Here is a 15,657-nt window from a genome sequence, read left to right on the forward strand (position 1 = left end):
GCACCGGAGAACAAGGAGAGAAAGAAAACCAATCCAGACGAGAGGACGTGAGGAGAGAATTGAGCGTGAGAGTCTGAATGGCGGAAATTCTTAATGTCTCCGTTTAGGAAAAACTTGTCAAGCCTCTCCGAGCACTCTTGCGGACTAATTTCTGAAACTATGATAGGTTGTTTCACTCCACCGCGTATTAAAATGCAGCACAGACGCCGGTGAAGCATACAAACCTACATTTGTAGCTGCGACACTATATTTCATGTTTAATTATCTCCGCCAATGCGCAAGCCTGGCAGGAGATTACGTGTCCGGTCTTGTGGGCGTGCATGAGTGTGTATCTGTCCACCTCTAATCCCCCTACTCCTCCTACTGGACCCATCAGCATTTTTCATTTATAACTGCATGTTGGGGTAGGTAGGGGCCGCAATAGTTCATCTACTATAGATTCTGGTTTCTGCTTGGGATTACAAATGTACACGCTGAGGTAGACATGGTTTTCCATTTTTCTAAAAGAGTATCAAATAGAGGCAAAAAAAGTAGTCAGGAAAGGGAGCGAGAGAGAGGACAAAATGCCATGGGTCGGATTCGAACCCCCCGGCCGCTGCAGCGAGGACTCAGCCTTGGCATTCCTGACCTATGTTTCCACCAACACACGCATGTGCTCTTGGCTCATCATGTGTGCGTAGCAAGTCTGCGGTTGTAGTTTACAGTTTACCCACGATTAAACACTGCAAAAAACACTCCTCAATACCAAAATACCCAAGCAGACTCTGTGCCTCGCTTCCCAACTGCCGGGCAAAAGGGAAGGGAGAGTCCGCGGAGACAACAAAACCCGAGCCTGGACCGGGCCAGAGAGCAGCGCACTCTGGTTGCAAAATGTAGATGAATATATGTATTCATTGCCTCCTTTTATTGGCCATCAACACCGTGTTTACGCGAATATATTGTCGTAAAATAAAAGAAATAGACTGGACTCTTTAAATGCTTCAGGTCTCAGTAACGCCCATGAGACGCAGATACGAGCCTGCATAGATCAAAACAGGAGCGAGACGTGTGTAAAAAAAAAAAAAAGTGTTTGCGGTCAAGTAGTGGGGGGGAGGGGGTATCGTGATTTGTATTGATTAATTTGCAGACGCACCTGTCAGAGAGCTGCTCTGTACACCTGAGCTCTTTTCTTGTTCCAAGAGAAGAGATTTGACAATGGGATGAAGTTTAAAGGGAATCTCCGCGGGATTGTCTCTAAATCTTGTATCGCTGTAAACAAAATGTCATCCTCAACATGTTTTTTTTTTTTCTGAGCTTCTGTCCACCTGCCCGCTTCTTCTCCCACCAGCCTGCTAAAGACGGAGTACTGACGTACCAGACAACCAGAAGGGACTTTGACGGAGACTAAACCCAGGAAATTGAATGTACAATTATTGCGTTTACTATCTCCCCCCGACCTCATCAACAGAATAAGTCATCACAACAACACACACACCCACACACATACACACTGCATCTTTCTCAAAATGAAAATAAGAAAACTACAGTGACGGGAAATAAAAAAATACAAAATAAAAACTTCACACTGATGTGAAGACTCTGCTCGTGTCCGTGTCTGGTCTCGTCACAGGCTGACAGTTCAATTAGTCTGAACTAAATGATGCATGGCGGCTCCCTCGTGGCCCCAGTAGTCCTCAGCGTTCTGCAGAGAAGAGCTCATATTGTGCATGAGCAGATATGCTCAACCAACCAGCGGCGAGGCGGCTAGTCGGGGGTTCAAATGTATGATTTTGCTGATCCCCATAGATGGCAGAGTGGAGCATGGGACCAAAAGTGGAGTCAACTCTCTGCGCTCATCGTAGCTTTGCTTTGCAGAGGAAGTGTTTTCCTTTTTCTTCTTCCTGTGCAACATGAAGTGACCTCAAAATGTCTTTGAACTATCTGGAGTTTTAATTAGGTATTCTTCATCAGCTGGGGAAGGAGGATGTGCGGGCAAACGCGTAGGTGTGCAGCCCACACACCTACACACACACGTACATTTCACGCACTTCCATGCGAGCTTCGCCGCGCCTATGGCGGTCACGCTGTTTAATCGTGGATTTTGTTTTTCCTAAGCAGCCATTTTGTGCGAGCACCGAGAAGCGCGTGTCAAGTGCTGTTTCTGGGTGTCGGCAATCGGCAGACAGAAGACAGACAGCGGAGATGTTTGAAGTCGTTAGAAGTTCCTTACCTTGATCTGCATTCAGCAGCCATCCTCTGACTGCCACCAGCGCATAGTAACTTTGTGATTTGAGGCTTTGCTTTTGTTTGATGTTCCGAATGTGTCAGAGGAGAGAAAACCTGCAATGATTTATTGCGTTTGCTTTGTTCCCCCTCACGTCGGCGAAGGGGCATTAACTTTTGAGATCCTTTTTTTTAAAGCAAAAAAAACTAAAGCAGCGGCGGCGTACAATCACACATGAATGGAACCCGGTGATTGGTCAGAGGAAGGTGAATGTTTTACCAAACATTTTATTGGCAGCCTTGCAAGGCGCTAATTAATTTCCTTAATGGCCAGGTGTTAGTTGTTTTTTATTTAACGGCGTGCCGGGTTGTTGTCCCAGTAAACAGTTTTATGGGTGGGAGGGGAAATCCAGTATCCTCCCATCCTCCCATACCCTTTGTTGTTTAAAAGGCCCATATGGATTGTGAATCGGCAGCAGCTTTCAAAGCATCATTAGTCATGCATAAAAGACTGTGTTAGCGCTTTAATACCAGCCCTGGGCTCAGGCTCTGAAGATCTGCCTTAATTGCCCACCGCTGCCACGTTTTGTGTTCATGTAGGCATGTGGACGCGAATGTGTTAAGAGTGTGTGTGTGTGTGTGTGTGTGTGTGTGCGTGTGCGTGTGTTCTGTGTGTATTTACTAATTGTCCGCTGCCTTGCCGGGCGCTATTAAGCACATAAAGTGAGTGAAAACTGTGAGATGAGCATTAAAGAAGGTTCGGACACACCTCCCTGTGTGCCTTGAATAATGATGTTTTCTTTCTGCCTTTCCTCTCCCTTTTGCTATGTTTGTGTGTGTGTGTGTGTGTTTGTGTGTGTGTGTGTGTGTAGCGGTCCACCTGTTAGGTCTGACCTGGCATCTGCGGCACGGCGAGAGCCAGCTGTATGAGAACGGCCTGAGCTCGGCGGATCATCAACAGGAGGACCGCAGCAAAACCAGGCCCACCAGCTCCATTCACCTGCTGGACACACTCAACCCGGAAAACACGCACGGCAGCGACAAAGGTGAGCCGACACACGTACAGTGTGTACGCCGTGACAGCAGATGTTGTACAGTAGTTTGCCCTTTCGTATGTTAAATCTATTGGATTAATACTGGCTTAAAGTATTTCAACACTATGCATGGCTCTTTTTTAATTTTTTTTTTTTAAATGTATGTGACATTTTTAAAGCAATAAGGGAAGTGTGCAGTTACACCAGCGGGCCGATTCTTAAAGCAAGAGTAAAATATAATGAGGCTAATTTCAATTTATTTTCAGGAAATTCTGTTTCATGAAGGAGGTTTAAATAAGTCTGATCCAAGTTACCATGGAAACGTTTCCCTCTGCTTCAGCCTGATCCTGGTCAGCCCGTTTTTTAAAGGCTGACTTCAGGCTTTTTGTAGTACATATGAAATGTATCACATTTTGACATGAGCTGCCTTTACTGCTTCATTAAAATCTGAGGTCACATCTTTATCAGTCTCAAGGGGAAACTTCCCTGATTTCACTCAAAGTGTGTTTACTGGTCTCGGGGAGCTCAACTGCAAATGTAGTTGTTATAAATAGTTGTTATAAACAGGTTTGTTGGATGAAGTTGAACAAAAATCTCATCACTTCTTGATGCTAGCAGCTCGAGGCTACATTAGCCACTATTAGCACAGCGCGACCAAATCGCTGACAGAATTGTTGCCAGTTGAGTTGCATTGTGGGTAATGTAAGTGCCAGGTTTTGACAAGGGATGCATGAAGAATGTCTGGAATGAAAAAGCTGATATCTAAAGCAAAACAGTGCAGTAGCAGTTCAATGCTAGTACTCCTTTAACCATATGCATAGTATTTAAGTCAACATATGTGTTTTCATTGCACTGCATTTAAAATAAAGTCAACAAATACTTAAAGCCAACCTGTAGCCTCATGTGCAGACTGCAGCCAACACTTTTCTATATTAAATGTCTTCTAAATACATTTAAATTAACGGACGCCCAGAAATCAGTCTATTAAAAATACATCAGGGGCCGACAGACAGCCTTTAAACGGTATTTCCATCTATTGGAGGCTGTTATGTCACTTATAAGAGTCATAGTTTCGAATGTTAATTACTTTATTTTATAAAACAAGTTATTCGGTTAATAATCTTATTCCATATGTCATTATTGCTAAATGGTATGTTGTTGCATCTGATACATTTAAATACAATATTATTGTATATATTGTTTATATATTGTATATAGTGTATAACGTGTGATTTGAACCCAATATGGATGGTGACAGCTCGAGTTAGCAATGGATCTCAGCAGGACAGGGAGCCTCTCTAGTTGCATCTGAGCTCACCGCTGGTTGACAACATGCTGCCAAAAGTAGTTTTGCTTTGCTCTTGCTGTAATATATATATGTATTACATCCTTAATATGTGCTGCTCTGTGGCCCTGAGCGATGGATGTGATATTCTTCCCAGTGAATTGAGGTGATGAGTGCTGCATGTCAAAGGTCTGCGTTCCAAAGTCATGAAACCGGCTTTTAACTTTGAGCCATTTTAATTAAACACCCCTGAGCCAAGACAAAACACACACACACACACACACACACACACACACACACACACACACAGAGGAAGGTCAAATACACACATGTGGAATCCGGTCACATACTGTTCTCATTTCTTCCATAGAATATTCCGCTCATTGTACGTCTGTTTTTCTCTTTCTGCAAACTTAATTAAATATAAATCCTCAAAGGGCACTCCACCATTTTCGGCGACAGGATTTAATAGGAGCACAATTATTGAAATAGTAGGAAGACTCGAATTTCCTCTTGAAATGTAAATATGAGCGTTTAAACATTATGATTGGAACATGTTGAGACTTATGTATCCATTCCCATGAATTCCAATCAGCCTTCTTCGTGCCGGGACTCCCGCCTTGCATACATAACGCACCCGGCACAAAGAATGTTACGATGCGATAGAGAGACATCAGTCTGGAGATCAGCCTTGAACTGATTACTCATTTATTAGAAAGGCTAGGTAATTGGTTAATCATGTTCCCTCTTAGCCAGTACGTGACTGGAATAGCCTTTCTCCACTCGGCCTTCTCTCAACTAGCCGGAGGAATTACTAACAGCAATTTAACCCCGTGACATGGGACATTAATTGTGAGTGTTCCAGGTCATGAAGTCAGGCAGGACACAGCAACCTTCACGCTGAGACTGGCTCTGATGGATATTACATCGGATGGCGTCGGAGCCCATGTTCAGCACTTATGCTGGAGACTGTGCGAGCCAAACTGCAACCCGCTGCAATTTAGGCAACCTGGGACATCCCTACAGCAACTATTCTTGATGAATCCTCACATTCCCAAGGATTAACGCTCTCATCAGTAGCTAAATCCTCCGATAGAGCGTGCAGGGGTCACGGAATTCACTTCCGAGGGTTGCCTCCAAACAAATCCATTGTTTCAGCTCCGACTGCTGTACGCGCCCGACGGAAGCTGGGAAATCAAAATGGGCAAAGCTAAGCCGTTGCTGCGGCGGGCTCAGATTAATAAAATTGGCGCGGTGGAGGTGGTCCCCGGGCGGAGGAGGGCCAGAGAGATTAGAGATTAGGCTGTAATCCAGTGTGGCAGATTATCACGTTCATCCTGCTGTACCATCACCTCTCACACCAAGAGACCACACAATCCCCGAGATTACACGGCGAGGGGGCGGCCGCGGGGAATGATGAACAACAACGGGGAGAGGGAAGAGCGAGAGTGATGGGAGGAGAGAGGAATGATTGATGGGTTTCAATCTATTTGAAGGATGTTTGCGATATCCGTCATAAAAGTGGCACGAGCATTTGCCACTTTTATGATGATAATTGCTGACATTCAAATATAATTATTATTTTCATCGTCATTTCCACGACTCTAATCTACAAAACAAAGAAATGGAACAGCATATTTTTTTTGGGGATTAATTGTATTATTCTGGAATAAATGATGTTATTCTTGATGCGCGGCTGTAAACACAAGTAGCAACATAACATTGGGACCATGAAGATAGCGGAGGAGATTGATTGGAGGATAGTTATCAGCTCCTGCTTGTTTCGATATAAACTGATGACACAGTGGGGGGAGATAAAACGAGCTCAGCGGAATGATTGGAAGGTAGTAATCTGCTTTGCATCCCTGTTCATGTATTTTTAGTGTTGTTGTTTTTATGTCGACTTCAATGCCATGAAGATAGGCTCGCTCCGTTTTTTGATTTGTCGGCTGCGCGATGAAAACCGGGATCCGGAGCAGCAGAACTGTAATGTACCTTACGAGGAGGCCTGCAGCACGGCAGCAGACGCTAATTGACACGTCGTGTCACCCGCGTACGGCTAGTGTCAAGCCGCGCGCGCGCCGCGTTTTATGTTCTCAGCGTTATCTCTCCTGCCGTTCCAGAGATCACCAGGAGCCCTTCTTAGTCCTCCACACATAAAAGCCTCTCTAATTAGTGCTACATTAATTGCCACTCACCCCATGATAATCAACCTCAGGCTGATGTGCGTGCACTCCATCTTTCCTCTTCCCTTTCCTCTATTTCTATAACTGACATGCATGCCAGCACCCAAACATGCACGCACGCACACACACACACACACACACACACACACACACGTGCACACACACAGAGATTCCTCTGGTGCAGATGAAAGCAGAAGTGCCCAGAGAATAAATTTCCTGTCAGTGGATTCCCTGCCTTAATGAAGCACATTGAAGTTTGAGAATAATATTTCAGTCAATGCAGCCCGCCAGATGTATTAATGATACGAAGTGATACAAACTGACATACAGTAGAGCAGCATATTGCCTCATTATAATGTGAGGATGATGAAATGTTGTGGAGCCCGTGGAACGCCATCTGAGGCCTACGCGATGAGCACATAAAAAAACTAAAAACCCACGTGTACGAGAGGCAAGTTAGCGGCGAATTGTTCTCACTCTACTCGGTGGCATTGGTCGGAAACGGCGCACAGATGGATGGCATGTGACACAGACAGAGAGGAGGGCTCTTAAAGAGCACATCAATATTCTGGGCTGCGTGCAGGGAGAGTGGATGAGGGGAGAAAGGCTGTGTGTGTGTGCGTGTGTGTGCACAGAGTGTGCATAATCGTATGCATGTATGTGGGAAAAGGAGACGTGTCTGTGGGAGAGATGAGTGTGTGTGTGCATGTGATGGACTGGTCCCTGTTACACCGGTCTCATTGATTTTCTCACGCTGGGATAGTCTCCGGATGTAACACACACACACACACACACAGACACACACGCGCAGAGAAAGTATAGATCACCCTGCTCGAGCGCCTCAAGTCGAGAAAGCCTCACAGCGGCAGCGTTTCTGTCTGTCACTCAGCTCGCACTGAAAACGTCTCGGCCAAAACGCGGCCGCAGGATTTAAACGTAATTTCAAGCCGCAGTCGGTGTTGACAGTGCAGATGACACGTTTAACGGCGAGCAGACATTTGAGGGTAGTTGATGACGTCTTGGGCTCTGACATCAAAGGTAAAAACATCTAATAAATTCAAAGGCAATTTTTTTATCTTCTTGGTAAACAGACGACAAGCTCCTTTTTGGTGGAAAAATATATTTACCACGATACTTTTGCCAAAGCGTGACCAAAAGGGATAAAGCAGGGTTTTTGAGGTATTTGGTACTTTGCTTGTGTATTTCCATGTCATGCTACTTCATACAGATACTCCAATTCCGAGTAAAACATTGTACTTTTTTTTTTTTAACTACTGGCAACTGTAGTTACTAGTTATGTAACATGTTATGCAGCATATACAACAAAGGGTTTTACATTGAGCCACATGAATGCATCAGAATTAATATAATGCAACATGTAATAATACATCTCTCACAGGGGCCACCTCTCATCCCTTTAAATATCCACAGAGACGCAACCATTAGCACCATCACTTGTGTGTATTTACACATTTTGATGTTTTTCATTGTACTCTCTGCGGTCTTGATTTTCACTGAAATATTAAAGTCTTGCCCCTCTATGGAAACAGCACAATCATGGCTAGAAGTAGGGAGAACTAAAGCATGTTATAGTGCAGTATAACACAGTTACCATGCCATGAGTAAAACACATTTAAAAATGAATTCAAGTTGAATTTCTTTGATGTATTAAATACAAATTGGCAAATTTAACAACGATAATGGCGGTCTTGCGAGGATAAACGTTATTGTTTTGTCTATTGTTTAAAATAAAAAAAAGAAACATTCCGCGAGCAGGTTTTGGGGTTCAGAGGTAAATCTGAAGTGTGAACTGTTCATCACAGGTGAATGTGTTCACAGATCTCCCCGTTTCAAATGATCCACATCGGTACAAATGTATTTCCAAAACATTCTCGATTCACTTTGTCTAAAGTGTAAACTATGCAGCATGTATAATCACCTGTTACAAATTAGCATAGTGTGTTATTAATTCATAAGTGACTAGTGATCGATGGGCCAAGGGCTACCATTTCTCTGTAGTTGTTTCTAACCTTTTGGTCGAAGTCCCAAAACATGTTAAAGGGATCACAAGAAAGTTGTACACACTTTTCTGTTAATTCTTTTTTTTTTTAATCTCGACAGAGCTTCTTCTTTTTTTAAATGTCTTGAACTACTGGATACTTCAGAGCTTTTTAAAAAAAACAAACTAAAATGAATCAATCCAAGAAGGATTTTTTCTTCTGTGTATCATCATGACCTCACTGAGGCATCGCATTGTGATCCTATAAACTCGTAGTATGAAGCTGACTGAGAAAATACATGTTCAGAGTGCTTCTAAGTGGAAAAGTATCAGCTGTTAAGAGAGAAATTTCGATCTTGAATGAAATTGGCAGCTTGGATTTCTAGTGAGCTCTGCTTCGGCCCAACCCCCCAGGCCTCAGCCCGGTCGACATCAGTACAAGCTTAGCAGAGAGCAATTGAAAGAAGAAAAAGTGCTTCCTCCGTATGTCATTTCATACAACACATATTACAGGTGTAACCATGTAAGTGCACTCGGAGTGTCATGGAGGGAATGAGTGTGTGAACAGGCAGACTTGTCTGTCACGGGGACAGCCCGGGGCCCGATGGTGGAAGGTGAGGACGAGAGAGTAATGGAAGGCCCCGAGGCCGAGAGCATTATCTTCTCCTGACTCTGACTGACACTCATTAGGCTGCACAGTGGAGAGAGGAGGCTGGAAGCTTATTAAACCAACTGCTCAAAAGGCCCTTAATTGAATCCAAGTAATTATAGAGACCTTGCCCATTGTGATATTTTTATTCATCCTGCGGCAAACTCAATCTCTCTTGCATTTGGAACACTATTAATGTTGTCTGTGCCGACGCTTCGATATCGACTGGCTCGCACACACACACACACACACACACTCACACACACACACAGCTCTGCTCCCCCCAGACATGTCCCGTCACCAAGACCCCGGCTGCACTTTTAGTCTGTTCTCGCTTCATTAGAATCTGAGGGATAATAACATTAATTGCAAAGACAGTTTAGTTCCTTTGAAAATAGATTACAGGTGTAATTGTTTTACCTGAATAACCCGCAGGCAAGAGAAATTAATTAGACCTTGTGTCCCTTGTCCTAATGTAGCTCATCTCTTTTGCGCGCGCACACACACACGCGCACACTAACTAGGCACACATAACACCCACAGACTGACAACAGATGGACGAACACCTTACACTGATTTCGTTCGGTTCAGTTGAAATGAACTACGTTGGTATGGTTTGTTCCGGCTCGTGTGAAAGAGCCTTGAGTACCTTTTTTAAAGCCCAATACAAATAAAATGTATTATTGTTATTAAAGCAAATAAACCGGATGTGATAGCCGATATGTAATGTTAGCATGATTTCAAAAGCTGAGCTACAAATACAGTCTACAGTCTGCTCAGGAAGCGATCTTTTAGCCTAATTGATCTGTTTTTAAGGCTGTGTGTGTATTAGCACGTCGTCACAGACGTTTTTCCTGATTAGTTTTCCCAAAGCTGTTGTAACGGCTGTGTTTGTATCCAACTCGGTGTAGTTTGTCGGTTCATTAAGGTCATTAAAAAGTGTGTGACACAGATTTTGAGCGTTCCTCGACATGTTCGCACAAGTCATCCGTCAAAAGGGGGCTTTTGTAAAGCTCCCGCTTCTACCGTTATATATCCGTTAGTCAGCACAAAAGAAAAAAAAGAGAGCAAATAGAACTTTTAGAGATCCCTGATCACGGTTTTTTTGATAGTCCATATTGTTGTTTGATTATAGCAGCTAGTCTACAAGGCCCGAAAATAATTTCCACCACTTTAATTTATTAGTGTGTTTTTTCATTCATAAAAACACACATTTCAGTAATAAGGAAGAAATATTGTATTTTTATGGATCAAAACAAATCTTGTCATTAGTAGTTTGAATGATGTATTATAATCTGCTTAGAGCTTCGTGTAAACAGGTCATAATTCATCTCTATTATCTATTTATGAACAGATCCTGAACGCAACATAATGTAACTTAATTAACTGAACCCTCGTTCTCCTCGTGTCCCTTTAAACACAAATTGCTTGTTTACAATGTTACGATATCAGAGATCGGCAACTAAAAAAGCATTAATCACATATTTTACTGAATATTGGCGGTTAACGACTGTCAGTAAAACTTTATTTCACACTGAGATGGTTAACGATAAACTGTGTAATTAATCTGCGGTTCACATGCGTCCCGAACCGCGAGTGGCGGGTCCGGTCCGTACGGACGCGGATAAACAAGTGGTCCGTTACACCACGACCTTTCCGTCTGTATAACCTCATGTTGGTTCGTTTGTAAAAAAGTCAGCGTGAACAGGAACCGGGCCAAAACCTAAATGCAACAACCTATAATGTTTTCCTGTTGCGTTGATCAAATGAACCGAGCTGCAGGTGTGAGAGGACCCTCAGATTCACCCGCTAACTTGTTTTGCTGCTATTCAATAATGAAGAATAACGTCATTTTAACTATTTTATTTGGTCCTATTCCCACCACTCTAGACCGCTCCAGCTGTAGCTGCTCCCCTGCGGGAGACTATAATGCATAACGTTGGCGGTCTGTAGGTCGGGATCGGTTAATTCAAGCATATTTTTGGGGGTTGGGGGTTGGGCGTTGCGGATTGACTCACAATGTGTCGAGTGGGTGCAGATATATTTAAAACTCTGATCAGCACGTCACTTCTTGACTCTTGAGTGTGACTATATCAGATTTGGCAGAATCAATTAGTTTGTTCAATAACAATGTTCTTTTTATTTAATTATATAACTGCTGGCGCTGCGACAGCTTCAAGAGCTTGTTCTATTTTTTGGAAATCACATAAAAATGGGCAGGTGTGCACTAGTTGGCATTGAGTGCGTTGTTCTCATTTAAGTGGGCAATAAATAGGTTAAAGTGATTAAATGTTCTGCATCTAGCTTTTTATGCTTTTTTAAATAATTAATATAGGCTACGAGGTAGAATGCACACCGCACTGTGGATTTAGTTCATCTAGAGTAGACTTTCTTTTCCCAATCGAACAATCGATAGGTTGAAGAGCGGATAGAACTTTAAGTTAAGACTTCCAATCCCAAACCATCCAGATGTGCCGTGGCGTGGGAACCTTCCACCTGCGACATATTGCAATATCTGTTGCACGTTGTGGGCGACTCGTGTCAATGAGGGCATTAGCGTGTTATGTTCACGTCGCACCGCACTGAAGAATAATTGGCTGAGGCAGAATCATTATTACATTATTATTGTACAGCACGTTGGTTCTAAGCAGACCTGCCCACTAATCCGCTATCGTTTCCATCAAGGCCACGCTGTGCTTGATGGCGGACATGAATAACTCTTTCATCGCCGCTTTAAACTCTTTCATCGCCGCTTTAAACAACCGTATTTTTGAAATATACCTTTGCCTAACAACTTGCTGCCAACTAATGATGAAAAGCAAAGATTCATGTGATGCCATTTGCTTTTTATTTATATTTTCATGTGAATCTTCCTGTTGCTTTTTCGATTTAATAAAGTCACAAGACATCGAGGTGCGAAGGGATGTTCCCTCCCCGCTCGCACGGCGGCTTGTTTTCAGGCTCGTGTTGCTTTTGCCTGCCGAGGAGAATTAAACAGAGATTTTACTGTTTTTGAACGAAAGAATGTTCTCAGGTTTTTTTTTTGGGCCGAGACACGCCAGGGGAGCGCATTGATTGACAGCAGTAATCTGAGCAGCTGGGGAGGCCTGGAGGAGCCCCGGTCACCATGCGATCCGGCTGGGTTGTGGGGGACTCCCAAAAATGCCTCGAACCCGCCCCTCTTATATTACTGGAGCTGCACTGGTGTGCTCTACTGCTGAGAGAGAGAGAGAGGGGGAGAGAGGGAGAGAGAGATGCAAGGAGGTTTTTTTTTCTTTCTTCTTTCTTGCATCAGCAGCTGTAACTTGACGCCACCACCTCCTCTTCCTCTTTAGACACGATCCTCTCGTCTCGTCCCTTCTACAGTCCCACCCCCACCCTGTCTCCGCCACCCGTCCTCGCGGCTGACCCGAGTGGCCGCTTTCTGTCGCCGAGTTGCGTCAGCCTCTGAGAGGCGCTGTACAGTAATTAGCATCAGGAGGACCTGCCTGCTCATCTGCCCGCCGGGCTGCCAGTCTGCCTGCTCGTCAACCCGCCAGTGTTCTGCCAACTGTCATGCCCTATTCATGTCCCATTCATCTATTGTTGAATAAAAGGCTGCGCTCCTCGGGACATCCATCCCTCTCGCTGGCCTTTTTTTTTTTTTTCTCCTTCTTTTTCTTTTTTTCGCGACGAGGCACAGGAGCGAGGATTAGCTGTAAAAGGAATCGACTGCAGAGGTAGACTCTGCAGGAATGCATGAATGCATACCGTCGTCCTGCCAAGCTGCTTTTATTCTGTTCGCTAGATGTTTTAGCGCGGGGGACGATTTATGCTTCACACAGGACACCTCTCTCTTTTCTCTCTTTCATTCATTTTGAACTCTCTTTTTGTTCTCACTCCCCTCATGTTCCCCTTGCTTTGTTTTTTTCACAGCTCACTCTAGTTAAATCAATTAACCAATTAATCAATTTACTTTGTTTATATCCAAATGAGCAGAAGATCAAGGAGATGAAGGATTTAAAAAAAATAAAAATCAATTGCTTTGCCTCTTATCGGTGTGATGTTTGACTTTTGGTGAGGCTCTGTCTTTAACGTTTTTTTAGGTCTAAATAGTCCACAGCTGCTGACGTGGCTGTGGACTATTTAGACCTAAAAAAACGTAAAGAGGCAATTTGCTCTAACCAGCTGTGTTCATGAGCTAAATGTTGACGTCAGAGTGCTAACGTATTCAGTGCCAATGCTAGCATGTTGCTTTTCAGCAGTTGTAATGTTTCCCCCAGTTACAGTCTTAGCTTGGTGTATTAGCATGCTAATGTTTGCTAATTAGCAACATGTACTAAGCGTGATTAAAGCTGATGGGAAAGTCATCAGTGGTGCAGGTACTTGGTTGGAAAAACAAAAGTATTTAACAAGTTAAAAGACCTACCTGATGATTGACTTTGAAAAAAAGGATTTATATCCGTACCAGAATTCACGACGATCCAGCCAATAGCTGTCGAGACATTTAAAGTCCCCCCCTGCGCGAGCGCTAGTTAGCTCGCGAGCTAGCGCAGACCTGCTTTCCAGTTAGTTTCATCGCGCGTGGCCAAGCAGGGTGAGATGCGTCGCGGGGCTGGGAGGACAGCAGGTCCAAGTGTTTCAGAGTCCACAGAGAAAGGCCGTTTCTCAATCAGCGTTCTTCTCTGTACTTGTGTTCTCGTGGACTCGTGAAACGTCATCAGTCGCGGCCCAAGTACTGTTCCAATTCAAAAGTCCGCTTCTCGCCAAGAACGGTGAAAATGCCCGGATGTGACTTGATCCGCCCATTTTACCGGGGATGCATCAGAGCAGACCTGAGCGTACTTGAGAGAGCCAATATCCCAGAATGCATTTCTGACCAGCAAACGGGGAACAATGACGGATGAGAAAACTCATAACTGAAAGTTGACATTCTATGAATACTACCGTTGTTGAGTCACAAAATGTAATTTTATGATGTTTTGAGGCGAGAAGTTAGTTGTTTAAGCATCAAATCTGTGGTCGCTTTCTCAAGAATCGGCCGACTTAAAAAGATACGCCGACGGGTTGAGGTCCTGCTCGCGGGACCGTGAGCCCCGCAGCACTGGGCCGTCAGCGCTCTGCTGCCCGCCGAGAGCAGCCTGATCTCGGCTGGACTTTTTGAAATGATCCGCTGGCTCCGATGTCTCCGTATCGATTAAACATGAGATATAATTCTGTTTCGAGCATTTAACAAGCAATCATTATTATTTATTCACAGTTGCAAACAATTCGGTATATATATATATATATATATATAATACATATTTATAAACATATAATACATACAATTATATGTGTATCTATATAAATATATATACATAAAATACATATTTATAAACACAATATATATATATATATACAATGATATGTGTATGTCTGTGAAACCAGTACAAAAAAAGCAGGGTTGTCATATTTTGTTTGACTGTAAAAATAATTTACAGTGAAGAATCAGAGTCACTATGACAACAACAGCTGAGGTGGTGACGTCATCAAGTCAGCTGCTGTTCCAATTGCAGAAAGACCGTCCTGCGTTCTCCTGTCTCTGAGAGTCTGGACTCCCAAGTCCAGACTCCAAGTCCAGACTCTAAAAGTTCACAAGTCCGTACTTGTGTACTTGGGTATTGAGAAACGGCCAAAGTCTCTGCAGCTGCAGCTGCTTCTTCTTCTACACGTATAATGCCGTGTTCACACCAAAACAGATTACATGTTAAGTCAATGCACAGCCGCGTTAGGTTGCGAAAAAGCGGATTTTTCGCCGGGCGTCGCGATAGAGGCGAAACGGCGTTGCGAATATTCGCAACTCCGCTTTTTCGCTTTTTCGCTTTTTCGCCGGCGTTCAAATATTTCAACTCCAGCGAGTAATTCGCATGACGCGGAGTTGCGAAAGCCAATCAGCGTTGAGAAGCTCCGCCCGGCATCACCGCCGTTACTGAATGAAACTGCTGGTCCGCTGAAGGAGCGCTGGAAGCGGCTTCACTCAGACACTCGTCCTGGAGGAGTCGGAGCTGTGTGTGACTACGGATAATGTTATGAACCCAGACACGGGGCGGTTGATGTTCCGACGTGTGTGGGACTTCCTCAACAAGTATAAAGCAGAACTAGTGGTTATTTACCTGGTGGATGAAGGAAATAGTAAATGTTTTCAAGACACAGAGATAAGCCCCGCCCCCTTTCCCCAGCGATGGTTGCGAAAAAACGGATTAACCACATAGCGCGATATAGGCGAAGTGGCGTTGCGAAAATGCGCAACTGTTTTGGTGTGAACACGGCATTAGTGGTGG

At 43.9% G+C, this 15,657-nt stretch overlaps 1 protein-coding gene across 1 annotated transcript in view; it reads left to right on the forward strand.

Moving 5' to 3' along the window:
• Nucleotides 1-15,657, forward strand: part of tenm1 (teneurin transmembrane protein 1) — a gene marked incomplete at both ends in the record, with an annotated part of 157,259 nt that overhangs the window by 63,224 nt on the left and 78,378 nt on the right. Inside the window, one exon of the mRNA XM_079228505.1 lies at nucleotides 3,075-3,248. Coding sequence (XP_079084631.1) covers nucleotides 3,075-3,248 — 174 coding nt within the window. The remainder of the gene's footprint in view (nucleotides 1-3,074; nucleotides 3,249-15,657) is intronic.

The sequence above is a fragment of the Taurulus bubalis genome (assembly GCF_910589615.1).
Source record: "Taurulus bubalis genome assembly, chromosome: 13".
In the NCBI taxonomy this organism is placed as follows: domain Eukaryota; kingdom Metazoa; phylum Chordata; class Actinopteri; order Perciformes; family Cottidae; genus Taurulus; species Taurulus bubalis.